We start from the raw sequence: 21,434 nt of genomic DNA, 5'->3' as shown, positions 1-21,434 counted from the left end.
TAAAAACTCCACCTTTATTGTCACAGCGAACAAACGGCAAATGTGGACGAACGACCGTGATAAACTAGTCTTTTAATACAATTTTTTTTTTTAAAAGAACCTAACGGGGTGGTGTCTTAAATATGTGCATTTTCAACTTCAGGAGGAGGACAAGATCCGCCCACGGTCACCACGACTGGATCCCATTTCGGAGAAGGAGTAAGCAACATTAGTTTGGTAGGATGTTAGTTGCTTATATCCATTGATATTGTATGCAATTGCACTGTAAATTCTGTTCTTTGTTTACATTTTGATTGTTACTTGGAGCTATTTTTTGCACTTTAGACTTCAGCAATTAAACTTTTTATTCATGAACAGTGTAAATTGAGATTTTTTTTCATATTGTTTGAAGCTGAAGTGTAAATATTTGTGTTGATGTCAAGCAATTGTAATGTTAATTCAGTTCCTATAAGAGTATCTTTTTAATGTATCTTTTTTATGTACTATTTATGGATATTTGAAATTTTACTTGCATAATAAATTTGTGTTAAAAGTAAGCAGAAACTGTGGATTTTTTTGCAGTGCATCATGTCTTCTGAAAAGACTATTGCAGTTATACAAGGTATGGGTTAGGGTTAGGGTTGTGAGTACTCTTATGGTTTCTTGGGGCTCTGGCTGTGAAGCATACACAGGCTTATGCTGCCATGTACTGGTTTAACATTGTAATGTACTCTCAATTACAAAGCAAGGTCACTAACTACATGAATGGGCAACCAATAATCAAACTGACAATTGTAGTACAGTTTCAAGCTGCTTACAGACAATTTTAGCATAACAATCAAATTTCTGTCTTTGTGAATCTGTACACACAGCTTTCTTTTCAACACAAAATTCCATTGGATTTCCATAGGTATTTGTGTTGTGTGGAAAACAGTGTGTTTGGATTTGCTGAAAAGTTGATGTGTTGAAACCAAACTGGGTCAAGTCCAATTTTAGCATGAGAGAAGGACATTGTTGTAAAATTGTGTTTAAGCAGCTATTGGACAATATGTATAAGACTGCTGCCTAAAAGACAGTAGGCTATAAATACTTAGTTTATTACTTGAATTACATGATGTCACTAACTGAATGAAATACGTTTAATATGTAAGTTCATACCCTTATTTAAAGTCACACAAACCCATACTCCATGAAGGGGCAACGAAAAGTCTAACTGAAGTGCTATTGTGATGCTGGGCCATGTTTACCAAAACAGTCGATAGATGTTGGGGGGGGGGGGGGGCCAAAATTAGAATCTTTCATAGGGCCCAAAATTCCTGGCAGCGCCCCTGACCCTAAATACCTCTGTCCGGTTTCAGCGTTGTTATGGATGTTACGCAATCCATCCTCTAGAGGGCAGGGACTGTCGTGCCACAAATTAACGGAATCGACAATCGCAAACATGGCATCTGTAGAGGAGATGATTTTGCTTTGCGTCATCCGAAATCAGCAGAAAAAAATGAAAAAACTGTAGGCCTAGGCATGACCTCTCACCAACCCGCAGATTCTCTCCCCGAATTGTTGCGCCGCTTTTAAATGACCAGTTACAAATCATTGCCCAACCAGGTGAACAATAAAATAAAAATGTCAAGTATAAACGTAGTATAATATAAGTATAAAACGTTAAATACAATATATATACACATATCAGATATTATACCACCCCCTCTATTTTCGCAAATGGTCGGACTTCTGACTCTATGCTGCCGCCTTGATTTCCGGTGGTATTTCTCTGTTTCTCCAGCAGCACTCCGGATTCGTAAGCTCAGAGGCGAAGGACCCACTGACGGACGAAACAACCTCCGGGACCAGACGATAGGGTTCCTATCTGTATTTACCATAGGGTGTGAATGGGCCTTAAAAGTACGCATCAAACAATTAAACAAATAATTATAATACGTGAGTTCACAGCTGCACGCGTACATAGAAAATGTTTTATTTTATAATTATGTTACACCTTTCCTGCTGTCGGCTCCCAGACCGTAATCAAGGAGCACAGGGTAGAGATTCCCTCCAGGGCCAATGTTCTCTCAGGGGTAACACCCTCCAATTTGACCGGCAGTGGGTCTGCTTTAGGTCGGAATATGGTCGGACTGAAGCGGCCACCGATTCTTGACAGGCTGGGTACTTTATTCTTAGTTTCACTAACTGTACTGTACATTAGGGTAGAGCTTATTTATGAAGTTTTGAAATATGATCTTCTTACCCTCTCATTTTGTTCCTATATATAAAAAAATAAATCTGGCAAAATATGAGCACAATTTAACAATATTTAGGGGTAGCTCAATGGCCGTGAAGTTTCTGATACCCAAAAGCTGCAACTGTGGAGTTATGTAAATGATGAGACAAGAGACGGAGATGAGTCGAGTCAGCTTTACTCTCCACTTCAAAACAAACGAGTGTTACTCGCACATGAGTTCAAATCGAAACTGCCGTAAACCGGAACTGTTTACCTTAAAGGTACAGTCCCTTGGTGAATGTCTCACACAGCAATTGTGGGTCACCACACAACCGCCTTTTTTTTTTTCTTTTTTTTACTCCACCACAGATGTTTGTCCAATCCTTGGAGTAGCTCTATCAGGGAGTTTCAAGATATCAGACCGAACTGTATCTCCTTGGTGACTCTGTGACCGAGTTAAATGGCAGCAAGTTGCCGTCATTGCGTATGGCTCTGGGATTCTTCCTACATCACCATCTCGAACTAAAGGAGACTATAAGACAATCGTCAGCTGTTGCCATCATGGAAATAGCAAAGTTTTGGCACAAAGCTAGAATCCCAATGAGGGATCATCAAAACTGCCAAACTAAGCTTGAGTTGACTTTTTAGTGTGGCGACTTCTGAAAAAGAACAAAGCGCGAACGTCACCAACTCAACTCGCGAGAGAGTCAGCTTTTGTTTCCAGGCTCGAAGATCTTTTTGATGTCGCTCATGCTGATGCTCTGACCAAGACGTCGGTATTACAAGAAGACAAGGATTTCTTGTTAGCCCAGCGAGAGGAAGGAAGAAGAGGGTCGATGGCTGGATTAGATAAAAAGCTTGCTGCTAAGGAGAAAAGGGCGTTCGAAAGAGAGGAGCAAATGCTTGCCAGGCGTCATCAAATGGAACAAATAAAACAGTCAACAGCATCTACCGCTGAGCTGAATTCATCTGATTCTGAAACCTGCTTAGCAGAATATGGGGAAGAGATGGACATCACCATGCATACACCAAAAAGAAAGAGGGGGCGAAAAACTGTCATTACTCCAGAACTCGCAGCTGCTCTAGATCGCACAAAAGTGTCAGGCCGCAAGGCTGCTTTTATCATAGCACAAACTGCCAAAAGCTTGGGGCAGAACATTGATGAACTTGCTCTAAACAGAGACTCAATTTGCCGAAACTGTCACGGTCTGTCCGTCACACCCCCTTTCACCCTCGCAGCTGGGCTGCGTCAGGTGGTTAGTGGAGCCTTTAAGTTGGCTGAACACTGTTCACCTGTTGCCAGATTGTCTTCGCTGTTAGGTTCATGCAAGTCTCTCCAGCTATTCGCCTGTCTCCTGTTCCCGGTTTCCCGATCCTGCCTGTTCTCGACTACGTTCCGCGCCTCGTCCTACTGGATCCTCGTTCGCCTGTCTCCTGTCCCGGCTTCCCGACCCTGCCTGTCCCCGACTACGTTCCCCGTCTCGTCCTACTGGACCCTCGTTCGCCTGTCTCCTGTCCCGGCTTCCCGACCCTGCCTGTCCCCGACTACGTTCCCCGTCTCGTCCCTCTGGATTCTCGTTCGCCTGTCTTCTGCCCCGGTTTCCCGATCCTGCCTGCCCCCGACTACGTTCTTCGCCCCGTCCCCGTTGATTTGCTTGACGAAGTAAAGATCGGAATATCATTGTGTTTGCTTGTCCCTGAGTTGTGCTTTTGGGTTCTAATCTGCCAGTCTCCTCAGTGGAGCGTGACAGTACAATCTGGCAAAAAAACATGAACCCAGCCGACTCAGATTCTTTCCAGAACGAACTACAGGCGCAAGGCAGCGTCCTGCAACGCCATGACCAACAACTTACCACCATGGCGGAGGGTCTGCAGACGCTGGTCGCTCACCACGAGAGCAGCATGGAATCGGTCCAGGATCACTTGCGGAGGTTACCCGTCGCCGCTCCTCATCCCGGTTCCTCTTCGACGTCTGAGGCTCGTGTGCCCCCTCCAGAGCGCTGCTCCGGGGCTCCTGGTTCTTGTCGCCCCTTCCTGGTGCAGTGCTCCCTCTCCTTTGAACTCCAACCCTCAGCCTTTCCCACTGAGCGGTCCCGGGTGGCTTACATTGTCTCTCTGCTCACCGGAAGAGCCAGGGACTGGGGAACCGCCGAATGGGAGAGGGACTCGCCTATCTGCGCTTCGGTTAGTGCTTTCTCTACGGAGTTCCGTAAGGTTTTTGATCATGAGACTCCGGGTAGGGAGGCAGCTCGGGGGTTGCTGAATCTAACCCAAGGTGGGAGAACCGTCGCGGACTACGCTATCGAGTTCCGCACTATCGCGGCTGATAGTAGCTGGAACGCCCCCTCCCTCATAGACGCTTTCTACCATGGGCTCTCCGGCCGCATCAAGGATGAGCTGGCAGCCCGGGATCTCCCTACTGACCTGGACCACCTGGTAGCCCTTGCCGTTCGCATCAACGGACGTCTCAGGGAACGGTGGAGGGAGAGAGCCCAGGTTTCAGTCTCTCCAGCGCCGCCCTATTCTCCGCGAGATCCCCAGCCGCCTCCAACTTCTCAGCACGCCCCTAGTGGCTCACCTGAGCCTATGCAGCTGGGTCGGTCTCAGCTATCCATGGAGGAGAGGCAGCGCCGTTTACGTGCGAACCAATGCATGTACTGCGGTCAGGATGGCCATTTTGTTTCGACTTGTCCAGTAAAAGGCAGGGCTCACCAGTCATCCAGAGGGCGCTGGTGAGTCTTTGATATGTGTACTTTGAAATGCCCTCTCGACCTCTGCTCCAGGCTCGTTTCCACTACTCCGGGCAGGACCACACATTCAGTGTCCTCATTGACTCCGGTGCCGACGCCAATCTCATGGACATGTCGCTGGCCACCCAACTGGAGATTGGTCACGAGCTCCTGGAGAGACCCATCCTCGCCACGGCCCTCGACGGCCGTCTTCTTTGCCGGGTTACCCATCAATCAGTTCCCCTCCAAATGAGCATGTCAGGTAATCACACCGAGACACTTGCCTTTCACCTCATTTTTCTTTGTTCCGAAGAAAGACAAGTCCCTGAGGCCGTGTATCGACTACAGGGGGCTCAACAACATAACCGTCAAGAACAGGTACCCCCTTCCACTCATCTCATCAGGCTTTGAACTTTTGCAAGGGGCCACCATCTTCTCTAAGCTCGATCTCCGAAACGCCTACCACCTCGTACGCATCAGAGAGGGGGACGAGTGGAAGACGGCTTTTAATACACCTAGTGGACACTATGAATACTTGGTCATGCCGTTTGGACTCATCAATGCTCCCGCTGTGTTTCAAGGTCTGTTAAACGATGTGCTTCGGGATATGCTCAACATCTGTGTGTTCGTCTATCTGGATGATATTCAAATTTTCTCTAAGACCAAACAGGATCATGTGCAGCACGTGCGTCGGGTGCTGCAGAGACTCCTGGAGAACCAGCTGTTCGTCAAGGCCGAGAAGTGTGAGTTCCATGTCCCAGAGGTATCGTTCCTGGGGTTCATTGTCGGTACAGGGAATGTTCAGATGGATCCGGCCAAGACGAGAGCAGTAACGGGTTGGTCCACTCCCTCAAACCGCAAGGAACTTCAGCGGTTCCTTGGGTTCGCTAATTTCTACCGGCGATTTATCAGGAACTACAGCTCGGTGGCAGCTCCCCTCACGGCACTCACCTCCCTAAGCGTCCCCTTCCGGTGGTCATCGGTGGCCGAGAGCGCGTTCGGTGAGTTAAAGGAACGCTTCACTTCTGCTCCCATTCTCGTCTTCCCAGACCCAGGCCGTCAATTCATCGTGGAGGTGGTTGCCTCTGACACGGGGGTGGGAGCTGTCCTCTCGCAACGTTCGGTCAAGGACCAGAAGGTCCACCCATGCGCTTTCTTCTCCCGCAAACTGTCTCCGGCGGAGAGGAATTATGACATTGGGAATCGGGAATTACTGGCGGTGAAACTGGCCCTTGAGGAGTGGAGACACTGGTTGGAAGGGGCAGAGCTACCGTTTGTGGTCTGGACAGATCACAAGAACCTGGAATACATCCGTTCAGCCAAGCGTCTGACTTCCAGGCAAGCCAGGTGTGCTCTTTTCTTTAACCGATTTGACTTTTCTCTTTCATACCGCCCAGGTTCCAAGAACCTTAAGCCAGACGCCCTATCCCGGCAGTACCAACCCGACGCGTTGTCCTCCCAGCCGGAGAATATTCTCCCTTCCACCTGTGTCAGTCACCTGGGAGGTGGAGGAGAAGGTCAAGCGCTCCCTGACGGAGCATCCTGCTCCAAGCTCTTGTCCCAGTGGTCGTTTGTTTGTCTCTGCTAGTCTCCGCTCACAGGTTCTTCAGTGGGGTCATTCCTCCCGCCTTGCTTGTCATCCTGGGGTGAGGCGCACCCTGGCTCTGCTGTGTCAGCGGTTTTGGTGGCTGTCTATGCAAGAGGATACCAAGGAGTTTGTCGCTGCCTGCCCAACGTGTTCCCAGTGCAAGGGCTCACATCAAGCCCCGCCCGGTCTCCTCCAACCCCTGCCGATTCCGCATCGCCCCTGCTCTCATATCGCTTTGGACTTTGTCACTGGACTACCTGCCTCTCATGGTAACACTGTCATCCCTACTGTTGTGGACCGTTTCTCTAAGACGGCGCATTTAATCCCTTTACCCAAATTACCCACCGCCAGAGAAACTGCAGAAATTATGTTAAGACATGTGTTCCGCCTGCATGGACTACCTTGTGACGTGGTCTCAGACCGAGGGCCACAATTCACCTCTCGTTTTTGGTCTGAGTTTTGTACCCTCCTAGGAGCCAAGGTCAGTCTGTCATCTGGATTCCACCCACAAAGCAATGGTCAAGCTGAACGCATGAACCAGGAGATGGAGACTGCTCTGCGCTGTCTCGCCTCCCGCAACCCATCCTCCTGGTCCAAACATCTCCTGTGAGTGGAGTATGCCCACAACACCCTTCCCAGCTCGGCCACTGGCCTCTCTCCCTTCCAGTGCTCCCAGGGGTTCCAGCCACCCCTCTTTCCCGAGCAAAAACGTGAGGCCAGGGTTCCCTCAGTCCAGGGGTTTATTCGAGGTGCCGACACACCTGGAGGCAGGCTTGTTCGGTTCTTCTCCGCACCTCCGACCGCTACCGACGGTCCGCCAACCGACATCGCACTCCGGCCCCCTGTTATACCCCAGGACAACGTGTCTGGCTGTCCACTCGTGATCTCCCGCTCCGTGTGGAGTCCAGGAAGTTGGCGCCAAGGTTTGTGGGTCCGTTTCCCATCTCCAGAATAATCAATCCTGTGGCCGTCCGTCTACGCCTACCACGATCCATGAAGATTCACCCCACATTTCATGTCTCCAAGCTGAAGCCTGTTTGTGAAAGCCCGCTTCAGCCCTCCTCCAGACCCCCTCCACCCCCCCGGCTCATCGATGGGGCGCCAGCCTACACCGTCCGTAGACTCATCAGTTCCCGACGCCGTGGAAGAGGCTTTCAGTATCTTGTGGACTGGAAGGGCTATGGCATCGAGGTGCGCTCCTGGGTGGCCGCCCGCAACATCTTAGACCCGTCCCTTATCAGGGACTTCCACCGGGCCCATCCTGACCAACCTGGTGGGACGTCAGGAGCCGTCCCTTGAGGGGGGGGTCCTGTCACGGTCTGTCCGTCACGCCCCCTTTCACCCTCGCAGGGCTGCGTCAGGTGGTTAGTAGAGCCTTTAAGTTGGCTGAACACTGTTCACCTGTTGCCAGATTGTCTTCGCTGTTAGGTTCATGCAACTCTCTCAAGTCTCCATAGAGTGTTTTTTTATTATGCCGCACAGATTAGGGGGGTAAGACTTAAAAAAAAAAAAATACAAAAAAAATGTCATAGTTTAAGCTCCACCCTACTCTACATGTTTGCACAGACACAACCGGACTCGTTCATTACTTAACTAAACTGACACAGACACACTACCGCTAGCTCTCCACACTTGTCCACTCACTCGCTGACGTTGCTCACACACACACTGCCATGCCCGCCCCTTGCAAGCCCGCCCCCTAAACCCCCATTGATTCTACTGATGTCTGAGCAACACCGATGTCCGCATATCGGGCATCAAGTGTGAATAAGTGTGAATGACCCTCACGGTCTAACCTCCTGTTAAACAAATGCGGAGAAAAGACGGAGGACGTGTGAAAACGGCTAATACTTGCTGTAGCTAGCGAGAAGCTGTTTCATAGGGTCGAAGGAAGGTGTGTGTGCGTGGTGGAAGGCGTGTGTGCGTGTGCGTCTGTTACGTTTTCATCCTCTGTCGCCTTGTCGACCAGCAGCGTGTCCACAAGCAGCATCAGATCCTCCACCCACACCGTCTCCATGGCAACACCGCCCCGCCTGTCGTCATGGTCACCCGCTGGCAGCCAGGGCATCAAGCGCTGGGAGAGCCTCATCAGGCCGACGTGCAGCTCCTACACACACACACGTACACACATACAGATGCACACGCAGGCAGACACATGCACGCACACACACACAGGCAGGCAGGCACACACAGACACACAAACACACAGACAAAGGCAAACAGACCGACACACAAAGGCAGACAGACACAAACACAAGGGCGCACAGTACACACACATACAAAAAGGCAGACAGATACAAACGCAGGCAGACAGACAAACACAGACACATGGGCAGACAGACACAAACACAAACAGATAAACACACATGATCAAACTCCAAATAAAGGGGAAACGCTCCAATAGGCCTACTCTGTTCAACACCCCGCCTTACCTTCAGCATGGCCAGCTGATTGGCCCAGGCCTCCAGGGTGGGGCGTAGCCAGCCAAACTCTTGGGGCTCCAATTGGCAGAGGCCCGCTCTTTGCCTCAGGAGCGCCACTGGGGCCCGGGCCCCCGTCAGAATGGCCTCGAGCTCGATCAGCAACTGCAATTCAAAATATCTACATCAGGCACTGTGTGTGTGTGTGTGTGTGTGTGTGTGTGTGTGTGTGTGTGTGTGTGTGTGTGTGTGTGTGTGTGTGTGTGTGTAGAATTTCTTCGTTCAATTGCTTTAATTTCCTCGGAATAAAGGTCACGGCTCCGAAGTCAAAATGACCGTCAAAGAGCATTCCAGTAAAACCAGTAAAATAACAACGTCATTCCCATCTGTGAAACACAAACTAAACAAAGAAAGAAAAGGAAAAAAGGGTGTGGTTGCTGCATTTACCCTTTGGTACTGCCCACACAAAACCCCTTCCTGGGACACCTGGCCTGGTGGTGCTGCTGCATCGGAAGGGTTTCCAGTAGAAGCCCCACTGGTGGGCGGCCTGCAGAGGTCAGCAGGTCAGGACTGTGAGGGGAGGAGCTTAAGACGCCATGCGATGCTTTGCTGCCACCAACAGCTAAACACGCAGTACTACACTTTCCATCAGACGAGAAGATTATCGTAAAAGGTAAAGGTCAAACCGAAAATGACGCAAACTTTATTGGAACGTACCAAAGGCGAGATTGCTCATCTACGCAAGAATGCTCGAAAATGCGTTTGATTGGTTATCCGAAATCAAATCAACGTTATGTTGTTACATAATATACCTCACACTGAAACAAACCAAAGATTGAGGATTAAAGTCCTATTAAATCAGAATTAACGTTTAATTTTGGTCTCTTCCTAAATGTTAGCATTTTCTCAAACGTACAAACTTCATCCTTTACAGAAGTCATCCGTTGGAAATCTAGAAGTGTTGAAAAGGAAGTTTTTTTCAATTGAACAATCAAAATAATGATAAAAATATTTCAGGTATGACGTCATTTTAGATCATTTTTGATCACATAAGTAGCCTTTTGTACTGTTAATCGTCTGCCTTTTACTTTATTGAATGCATTCATGCTCCAAAAACTTTTAAAGCGGCATGCCAGGATCTATCTTGATAAACAAAACGTATGACTAAAATTAAGCTTTTGAATGGATTTCAGAAGCAAATTGAACGTAAACAAATCCAACACCTCGACTAGTCCGTCCCAAAGAAGATGAGTAAATGCCATCCCTGAAACGCCTGACAATCTTGTTTTCATTGAAAGAACATCATCTAACCGCGGTATAAATGTGTCATCATTATCCAGTTAAACAAAATGTATCAATAAAAATAACCTGGTCTCCAGCTCCTTTTTGAGTCTCTGAACTTCTGCCTTCAGCTCTTCTCTCTGGACTTTAGTCTCCTCCAACTGGGCCTGAGAAGACTGGAGAGAAAGGGACAGAAGAATGAGGGAGAGAACGAGGGAATGAGAGAGGGAGCAAGGGCAAGAGAGAAAGAAAGACAGAAAGAAAGAAAGAAAGAAAGAAAGAAAGAAAGAAAGAAAGAAAGAAAGAAAGAAAGAAAGAAAGAAAGAAAGAAAGAAAGAAAGAAAGAAAGAAAGAAAGAAAGAAAGAAAGAAAGAAAGAAAAAACATATATATTTTCTACAAAAACAATTTTCAAATACTTGGACGTGGATCTGATTTGAAGCTTCAAGATTTCATTGGTTTGTGCAACAGTGAGGCAGTAAATGCCATGAAATTTGTACTTACTGTATTTATTTATTTTTGCAATATGTGGTTAAATGTAACCACGTACTATGTACTGACATAATGTAACGTAAATTTGATTCGGATAATTGCTAAAAAATTGATTCGACAATGTGAACAATTTCGACCTTTGATACGTGCTAATAAAGTTAGCAACATTTCGAGTTACCTTTAGCTCAGCCTTAAAGGAGGAAGTGACATCAACACCAGCGGACCAGTTGGATCCCTGAGAACCTTCTGGACCGCCGTTGAGGGTTCTGAAGCCGATTCCCAGAACATCTCGGCTGTGTTTGCAAGGGATTTAAAGCAGCATTGTTAACTGTTTCACCTAGCTGTTTCACATAGCGGTTGCTATGGCGGCGCGCACGGACGCAGCGGCTCTTGGCTCTCTGATTTAGTGTATTATTTAAGTGTATTATGCTCGTGTTTTTTGTATTTTTAGTGTGTCTTAGGACGTGGTGTGAAGCTAAACATTTTTACAGCCACACAGAGCTCCTGAACATCGGGTTACGCTGTCAGGTTGCAGTTACGAGCGACTTCCAGCGGAATCACAACATCCCGCTCGACATAGCGCGTCCACCGGAGTCCCCTTGGATTGTCGTTGGCCCCAGCAAGCGGCGTAGGCGGCGCAAGGAGCGCAAGCAGAAGCGGGGTTGCCAAGCGGGTCTTCTAGCCCGGCTACGGAAACAGCCACACAAACCCCCGTTACCCAGCATCTTCCTGACTAACGCAAGGTCAATCGTTCACAAAATCAACGAATTGGAACTGCATCTAGCAACCAACTGCTTTGTTCGCGATTGCTGTGTTATGATCATCACGGAGACCTGGCTACATCAGCTGATCCCGGATGCGTCAGTTCTACTAGCGGGACGCACTATCCACCGCTCCGACAGGAACAAGGAATCCGGAAAGAGCAGAGGAGGGGGTCTGTGTGTTTAGGTTCACAATGATTGGTGCGCAAGCAGTAAGAGCACAGACACTTACTGCTCCCCGGACATAGAAGCAATTTCAGTAGTTTGCAGACCCTTCTATCTGCCCAGAGAGCTGACAGTGGTAATTATCACTGCTGTTTATATTCCACCAGATGCAAATATTAGCATAGCTCTTACCTACCTACATGATAGTGTCAATAAACAGCAGCAAGCTCATCCTGATGGGGTACACATCATCGCTGGGGATTTTAATCAAGCATGCCTAAAGACAGTCCTTCCCAATTTTATACAGTATGTACGGTGCTCCACCAGAGGAAATAACACACTGGACCGTGTCTATTCTAACATAAAGCATGCTTATAGAGCAGTCCCCCTCCCACATCTGGGTCTGTCTGACCATCTTTCGCTGCTCCTCATCCCAGCATACACTCCCCTTAGGAGGAAGACCAAGCCGATCATAAAGACTGTAAAAACCTGGCCAGAGGGTGCACTCTCCCAACTGCAGGACTGCTTCGCTCACACAGATTGGAGTATCCTTGAACAACAGGATCTACAGGGCTTCACTGACACCGTATTGTCATACATCAAATACTGCACTGACAATGTGACGGTTGATAAGAACATCAAAGTATATCCAAACCGAAAGCCCTGGATGACAAGTGAAGTCCAGTCACTCCTGAGAGCCCGAAACGCCGCCTTCAAAACAAAGGACAATGTCCTGTACAGCGTGGCGAGAGCGGACCTAAGGAGAGGAATTAAAGGTGCGAAGGAGGCCTACAAAAGGATGGTTGAGGGCCATCTGACAAACAACAACCCTCGTCAAGTGTGGCAGGGATTAAAACATCTCACAAACTATAAAAGCAGCCCCTCAGTGACCATCAGTGCCGACGCCTCGCTGGCAGAGGATTTAAACCATTTCTTTGCCCGTTTTGAGGCTACAAGGCCCAACACAGACATGCTGACCCCTCCGACCACAAGCCAACACACACTCACTATCCAGGAACATCAAGTGAGTCGTGTATTCAGGTCAGTGAACACAAGAAAAGCCACTGGATCTGATGGAGTGCCTGGCGAAGTAATCAAAGCTTGTGCTGATCAGCTGGCAGTGGTCTTCACTAAGATCTTCAACTTGTCACTGACACATACCATCGTCCCACCATGTCTCAAATCGGCTACCATAATCCCTGTCCCCAAAAATGTAACTATCAATAACCTCAGTGACTACAGACCCATTGCACTAACACCAGTGGTTGCAAAATGTTTTGAGAGGCTTATGACTCATCACATCAAAGAATGCCTCCCTTCAACCTTTGACCCATTCCAATTTGCATACAAAGCAAACCGATCAACTGATGATGCCATCTCTACAGCCCTCCACACTGCACTCAGCCACCTGGAACACCCGGGGACGTCCGTAAGGATGCTCTTCGTCGACTACTGCTCGGCCTTTAATACCATCATCCCTGACATCCTTGTGAGCAAGCTAGCTGCCCTGGACTTCCCCCCCGCCACCTGTGCCTGGATAAAAGACTTTCTTACAAATCGTCCGCAGTCTGTTAAAATTGGCACCCACAGCTCCTCCACCCTCATGCTCAGTACGGGTTCTCCACAGGGCTGCGTGCTGAGCCCACTCCTGTATGCCATCTAAACTCATGACTGTACTCCCACCCACCCCACCAACACAATAGTCAAATTCGCGGATGATACGACTGTGTTAGGGCTCATAACCGGAGGAGACGAGTCGGCCTATAGGGATGAGGTGCAGCGGCTGGTGGAGTGGTGTGCTGCAAACAACCTGACCCTTAACACAATAAAAACAAAGGAGGTTATAATGGATTTCAGGCGTCACAGAGCTGACCCCGCCCCTCTCCACATAAATGGTGACTGTGTGGAGAGAGTCTCCACCTTCAAGTTCCTGGGAACTCACATCTCTGAGGACATATCCTGGTCAGCAAACACATCAGCGGTGGTGAAGAAGGCCCAACAACGACTCCACTTCCTGAGGGTACTCAAGAGGAACAAACTGGAGGAGAAGCTGCTGGTGACCTTTTACCGCTCCACCATCGAGAGTGTGCTGGCCTTCTCCATCACTGTGTGGTATGCTGGCTGTACAGTGGCTGACAGGAAAAGGCTGCAGAGGGTGATAAGGTCAGCCGAAAAAACTATTGGCTCTCCTTTGCCCTCCTTGGATGACATTGCCAGCACACGATGCATCTCAAGATCAAGAAAGATCATCTGTGACCACCTCCATCCCGGCCACCACCTGCTCAGCCAGCCTCTGGTAGGCGGTACAGGAGCCTGAAGTGCAGAACCAACAGACTGAACAAAAGCATCTTTCCTTGGGCAATCAGGACACTTAACACCCATAAAACTTGAAACAAAGATTCCTCACTATCTATATAGTGCAATATGCTTACGGCCTTTATATTTATTCTGACATCACCTGTCCTTGTCTTGTTCCAAATGTTTTTCTTATTTCTGTCTTGTTTTGTTTTTGTTTTTTTAAAATTTAACTTAAATTGCGTGTTTATTTATTTATTTGTTTATTTATTTATTTATTTATTTATTTTGTATGCGTAATGCACCTTCAGTTGGCTTTTGTTGTATAGGTGACTGTACAATGACAATAAAGTCTATCTTTATCTTTATCTTTAGCTCCTAGTTTAAAACAACTCGGAAGCATCTGTAGTCAATACTACACTATATCGATTGTGATTAAAATAATGAGTATATTTTTTTGTTATATTTTACACACAGAGATATAGATGGTCTATATATATATATATATATATATATACACACAGACAGACAGACAGACAGACAGACAGACAGAGCAAATCCTGCCAGTACCTTTATTTGTTTACAATTATTAAACATATCATCGATCCTCAAAAACCCCTTCCACTTAGGCAGGCGAGCTATAGCATCACCCAGTTGACTGCGAACTAGGAGTATGGTCCGTTTGAGCCACTGCTGTCACTTCAAGAGGGCGCTCTAACCTCAAATTAACTTGATCTGCGTGGTTTCTATTAACATCAACATCCGAGCCATGGTGGTGCATTACGGATGTGAATTTGGTAAATATCGGATATGAATTACGTAAATATCGGATGTGAATTCCGTAATTATGGATGTGAATTCCATAAATATTGGATCTGAATTTGATAAATATCGGAGCTCAGCAGCGTCATAGGGCTTCTAAAAGGAATAAGAATTCAGAAAACATGAGGCAGGATGCATGGTGGACACAATGCATCAGGTGTTATTTTATCTTCTATCCATGTCTTTTTCGTCTGACCTGGACATATCGTCCTGCACCTGGGCGATCTGGGTCTCGTAGAAGTCGATCACATCCAGCACCCTGCGGAGGAAACACAGCGGGTAGAACCCAGAGGACACGCGGTCACATGACAAGGTCGCCATCTGCACAGGAGAGGAGGAGCAGGTGAGGCGGTGAGGGGAGCAGGTAAGGGGACGTGTTGCTGTGGAGCAGATGAGAGGGTGAGAAGACATGTGACTATGAAGCAGGTGAGAGGGCTAGGGGACGTATCACTATGGAGCAGGTGAGGGGAGCAGGTGAGAGGGTGAGGTGACACGTCACTACGGAGCCGGTGCGAGGGTTACGGGACCCTTTCTCAAGGGACCCACAGCTGAGGCTTCGAACATCTGGGACCAAACTCTGGGCCCGGCCGCTGCCCAGCTTACCGCTGGTCCGCGGGGGTGTCTTGCTGGGCCAGGGCGCTGGCGTGGATCCGCTGGAAGGCGTCCGTTTGCCGCGCCACCCGCCTCTCCTCCTCCCGCACCGCGAAGCACAGCTTCCTCTGGAGCTCGCCCCGCGCCGTGCTCTCATTGGTCAGCTGCAGCTGCAGAGCCACCGCTAGGCGCTGCGGGCGATCACAGATAATAACATTGGGTTGATTGTAGTCATGGTTACAAACCCGGACGGACGGACGGACGGACGGACGGACGGACGGACGGACGGACGGACGGACGGACGGACGGACGGACGGACGGACGGACGGACGGACGGACGGACGGACGGACGGACGTCCGTCCGTCCGTCCGGGTTTAGTTGGTAAGAGCGGTGGCTCTTACCAACTAAGAGCCACCGCTAGGCGCTGCGGGCGATCACAGATAATAACATTGGGTTGATTGTAGTCATGGTTACAAACCCGGACGGACGGACGGACGGACGGACGGACGGACGGACGGACGGACAGACAGACAGACAGACCTGATCCTGCATACTGAACCATTAATGAAAAGACTCCAGGGAACTGAAAGTGTAACTGAACTAACTCAAATTTGGACACGGCAACTTTTAAAAACACAATAAATGAGGCTGAACTCACACAGTTCTGCGTACGGCGTGTTTAAAAGACTTTGGCAGAGCGGCCTCAGTTTATATCGAACGTCATGTGAAACTATAAAGCAGAAGGCGGTAACGCATTTCCGACACTGAACTTAAATGACAGATGAGTAAATGGCCGAGTCTGTTATAAAGATTATCTTTCAAAAATTCTTTAAATAATGTGTTAAAAGAGAAATATGTACTAGAGATTTTGATAAATCATTCAAATGTACAACTGAAAAGCAGTTGGTGCACCACACCCAAGCTGCTAAACGTGTTTTGAGTTCCGCGGGGGGGCAGCCATTTTGTTCTTGTGTGGTTCTAACCTGGGCCATCAGCTTGTCTTGCTGCAGTCGGTAGGCGTGGTCACGCTGCTGGACCGCCTGGGCCAGGCAGCGGTCCTCCAGGTCCTGGACCTGACCCCTGACCCCCTCCAGCAACCCCTCCATCTCAGTGGTGCACCGGGAGTGGAGGCCGGCCTGACCCATAAGCTGCTGCGCTTCGTCTCTGGAAGAACAAAGTCAACCCAAAAAGCAATAAATTGTTGCCATCGCAAAGACGGACACAAACACACACACACACACAAATCGTTTTTACACTGCCAAATATGCAGTCTTATACCCGCCTTTTTCCCAGCATGGTCCGTGCGTTTTCACTGACCGAGGCGATTAGACGGCACCGCGGTACCAGGGGTGGGACTTTGGTAGAGGTGTGGCAAAAAATCTGCAAGCTGCTGACCATCATGGGAGAGAAGTTGATGCAGTCGCATTTAACGAAGACGGGTATTGATGGTTTGATTTACGAGAAAGTAGCAGACGAACTTTCCTTACGAAGCTTTTGTAGGGATAAAAAACAAGTGGTCAGCAAAATAAAGATGATTTTGGCGTTTTTGCACTTGTAAATAGTGAATCGCGTTTGTAGCCTACACTCAGATGTAGTCTACTCGTTCTTGCACGCGTGTGGCTTGAATAAAATAAACCATCATTCAAAAGTCAGCTATAGCGATGCGATTGGATTAGCTACATAGCAACGTTAGCTTACCAACTAAGAACAATTCACACAGACACACAGTCTTCACGTAAGCAACGTTAAAATAGCATTAGCTGTTGTTTTGGCGTATAAACGCTTTGTAAACATATCAGACAGCGTCTTCGGGTTGTTTAACAAACTACACTTGTTCCCACGGGAAAAGGATAGCAAATATATGAGGTTTGCATTTTATACTGATTGTTTTAGACATGGATGATGATCGAGTTTTTGCGATACCGATACCAGTATCGGAAGTGCCTCCACCCGGCGGACATCCGTTTTCTTCACTTCCTGCCACTGGCGACTACTGTTTTACAGTGGTGAAGAAGAATTGATATCCCACAGGTAATTAAAAAAATTATAATTCTCATTCTCTGTATGTTTTTATTCATGTTTTACAAAGGGCCATACAACAATGATAAAAAACATTATCACATCCGTACATTCACACAAATACCATATCCCTCACTGTAAGGCTGAACAAACATTATAGGATTTGTTAAAGGAGTATAATATGTCTCCTTTAACAAGAAATAAAATAATTATTTGTTATGCGGAACCGTTCTTTGGTATGCTACTGCCCTCAGTTGTCCTTATATCTCGGAATAAAAATGTTATTCTACTTTTTTATAAAGTTGGGCCTCATTTGGTGATTTCAGATATGAAGCTTGAGCGGCGAGTTGATCGACCTAATAATTTATCGCGAGTCATTCCACGTTATAATATAGAGTGCCTTGCAAAAGTATTCGACCCCCTTGGCTTTTTACCTATTTTGTATTTAATATAATAGTGAAAATTGGCATATGCATATGTATTCACCCTCTTTGTTATGAAGCCCATGATAGGCCCCAGAGGCTGCAACACCTAAGCAAGAGGCAGCACTAACCAAATACTGCCATGAAGACCAAGGAACTCTCCAAACAAGTAAGGGACTATGTTGTTGAGAGGCACATGTCAGGGTAAGGTTATAAAAAAAGATCCAAATATTTGATGCACCATCAAATCTATCACAACCAAATGGAAAGACCATGGCACAACAGCAAACCTGCTGAGACGGCCGCCAACCAAAACTCACGGACCTGGGCATTAATCAGAGAGGCAGCACAGAGACCTAAGGTAACCCTGGAGGAGCTGCAGAGTTCCACCGCAGAGACTGGAGTATCTGTACATAGGACGACAATAAGCCGTACGCTCCATAGAGTTGGGCTTTATGGCAGAGTGGCCAGAACAAAAGCCATTACTTTCAGCAAAAAACAAAATGGCAGGTTTTGAGTTTGTGAAAAGGCATGTGGGAGACTCCCAAAATGTATGGAGGAAGGTGCACTGTCCTGATGAGACCAAAACTGAACTTTTCGGCCATCAAAGATTTCGCTATGTCTGCCGCAACCCCAACACATCACATCCACCAAAGAACACCATCCGCACAGTGAAACATGGTGGTGCCAGCATCGTGCTCTGGGGATGTTTTTCAGCAGCCGGGACTGAGAAACTGGTCAGAGTTTGGTGCTGTACTTCCACACCAGAAGCGACCAAAGCGTCAAAGACGCTTTGGTCGCTCATAAAGTTTCGCTGCGAATATTTCTGTTCGCTTTGGTCGCTCAAGTCGCCCATGACGTACAATTCAAAAGTGCCTTCCGGTGTTCCCTGAGTCTAGGACGGTCTCGTTGAATTTAAGCCGATGAGAGACAGAAATCAACCGGTTTCGTGGAAATAAAAAAGTGAGTGAGCTATCTATTATTCACATTGGCCATCTGTTACATGGACGTATTTAAAGGATACATTGTACATATTTATAATTCGATATTCGTCCCAGCCTTTATACCACACATACTCTAGGGTCAATAGCATATAACCGCGTTGTCTGATTACAGTTTAATGCATTTTTCACAACCTGCCAGCTCTCGTTGTGAAGACAAGTCACCGCGCCATTCATTTCAATGGGAATCGTGACGGTCCATACTTTCAACATTTACATATTTGTAATTTGAAATTCGTCCCAGCCTTTACACCACAGATACTCTAGGGCAGGGATGGGCAACTTTCATGATAAAGAGGGCCACATTTTTCATCATAACCATCGGAGGGCCACATGACTGCACACTTCAACTAAACGTGAGCTGAGAGAAGCTACACAATTTTGAATTTGGTAGATATGATTTCCTGTATTCTGGTGCATTTTGGGGATGGCCACTACCTAAAAAATCGTCCAGAATCATAACCTATGTTAATTGAACCAACATACATTAATTTCATGTTTTCCATGCTCAAACAGCCACATGAATGGTCAATATTTTTATCAGTGCAAAGGGCTCACATACATCATCATTCAATGAAGTAAAAAAACTGAAAAACAGTGGCCCAACATTAAGTGCAACAACTCAATGAACTCAAACCCAAAAAGCAGTTGTAGTAGTTGTAGTGGCGACTTAAGTGGATATCTTTAATGACTGATATCGCTTCTAAGCAAACTAGACACATGGGTTTGCCTTCGAATTCTATGAATTCTTCTCATCTTTCTTGACCGAGTTTTCTGTAACTCGATCAATTATTATTATTCTTTTTTTTTTTTTATTATGTGCGGGCCTGACTGAGTGAGGATGCGGGCCGCCAGTTGCCCATCCCTGCTCTAGGGTCTAAAGCATATAACCGCGTTGTCTGATTACAGTTTAATTCATTTTTTGCAACCTACCAGCTCTCGTTGTGAAGACAAGTCACCGCGCCATTCGTTTCAATGGGAATCACGACGGTCCATACTTTCAACATTTACATATTTGTAATTTTTAATTCGTCCCAGCCTTTAAACCACAGATACTCTAGGGCAGGCCTATTCAACTAGTGGCCCGTGGGCCAAATGCGGCCCCTCTTAATTTTTTTCTGGCCCGCAAGAGGTTGCATGCAAAAAATAAATAAAATAAAGGAGAAACATAGTTGCATTCAAATCAGGTTTCTGTGTGTAGCCGGTGATACTAGCCAGTATCAGTACCCCACAATCAGGAACTGGCATCATTTATTCTGACAATGTTTGGCTCAACCGATACGTGTGAGTCTAGCTTTTCTCATATGAATGCCATCAGAACAAGGGCACGTTGCTCCATGACCTAGGAGAAGCTGCATGAGTGTCTCAGGATGAGCCAAACTAGGCAAACAAGGCAGTGCAATCTTTCTCACTGACTCACTGGCTCAAAATGTCTCATATGTAGAGAACCGTGCATGATTCGATTCACCGCTACCAGAAACTCGACTGAACGAACGAACGAACGAGGAGCTGAGACTGACTCACTTAGAGAACCGTGCATGATTCGATTCACCGCTACCAGAAACTCGACTGAACGAACGAACGAACAAATGATTTGCGAACGACTCCTCTTGGCGAACTGACCGACGCAAACTGAATCACGGAAACGAATCCCTAAATCCAACCTTAGTTTAAACTACGTCATTCGCAAAGACACAAAAAAATCAATTGCAATTGTGTTTTTTCTTTCTTTCTACTTTACATATTTTAAATGGCATAAGTATAAACGTTTTATGAAAAATATGTTATTAATAGCTATTGAATAATATTTAATCAACTTTAGTCCAAAACTAAAAAAAATCCACTACAACTAAAGGCAAATACGAATACCCACGTCATTTCGAATAATCTAATATTCGATTAACCGTGCCCATCCCTACCGTGGTCAGACTTAAAGATTGCTGTTCTCAAGTGTAAACCATCCAACTTGAAGGAGCTGGAGCAGTTTTGCAAGGAGGAATGGGCAAAAAATCTCAGTGGTAAAATGTGGCAAGCTCATACAGGGCTCAACAATGAGGATTGCCCGATGTCCCGGGGCAAGTAAAACGCCACGTCGGGCAAGTAACTATGACAACCCGCTTGCCCGTTCGGGCAAGTGGAGGACTCGAAGCAAAAAAAATTATATCCAAATTATTTTAATGTGGCTTCTGCCAATCAAAATCGAGATGCTTGATCGTCATGATAAGAGCAAGCAGCATCTTGCTTGCATGGCAGCTATGCGGGCTGCTGATAACCCGTCCTCCGCTTCAGTGCAATGAAACGCATAAAAACTGACTGCCGTAGCAGCCTTTCAGTTGATATGCTGTGGAAACTGCTATACATTAGCATCGAGGGGCCAGCAGTTGCCAACTTCAATGCGGAACGTGTTGTAGGACGATGGCTGTCAGCAGGTCGGGTGTGAGGGGATTATTATTTTATTTTTTTGATGTAATATATTACGACTGCCAAAGTTTAAAATATGGGACAAAAAGTAAAAATACAAATGTTCCAACAATGTCAGATGCATTCATACATTGTAATTAAAGATAAAATACAACAATTTACCTGAATCTTTGTCCTTATTTGATAACCACTCATAAAAAAAACTATTTATATTTGGGGCCAGTGAAAAT

At 46.9% G+C, this 21,434-nt stretch overlaps 1 protein-coding gene across 2 annotated transcripts in view; it reads right to left on the bottom strand.

Moving 5' to 3' along the window:
- The window catches only part of cep70 (centrosomal protein 70), a 29,729-nt gene that overhangs the window by 4,409 nt on the left and 3,886 nt on the right, over positions 1–21,434 (bottom strand). For both annotated transcript variants that reach the window (XM_060051236.1, XM_060051235.1), the window contains exons 4-11: positions 16,325–16,505; positions 15,353–15,531; positions 14,946–15,008; positions 10,885–10,999; positions 10,303–10,391; positions 9,382–9,481; positions 8,947–9,099; positions 8,454–8,621 (exon numbers count right to left, since the gene is read on the bottom strand). In XM_060051236.1, the coding sequence (XP_059907219.1) occupies positions 8,454–8,621; positions 8,947–9,099; positions 9,382–9,481; positions 10,303–10,391; positions 10,885–10,999; positions 14,946–15,008; positions 15,353–15,531; positions 16,325–16,505 (1,048 nt within the window). The remainder of the gene's footprint in view (positions 1–8,453; positions 8,622–8,946; positions 9,100–9,381; positions 9,482–10,302; positions 10,392–10,884; positions 11,000–14,945; positions 15,009–15,352; positions 15,532–16,324; positions 16,506–21,434) is intronic.

Source organism: Gadus macrocephalus, chromosome 5, assembly GCF_031168955.1.
Source record: "Gadus macrocephalus chromosome 5, ASM3116895v1".
Classification (NCBI taxonomy): Eukaryota; Metazoa; Chordata; class Actinopteri; order Gadiformes; family Gadidae; genus Gadus; species Gadus macrocephalus.
Note: the sequence above shows the minus strand (reverse complement) of the source record. Positions and strands in the feature narration are given on the sequence as shown.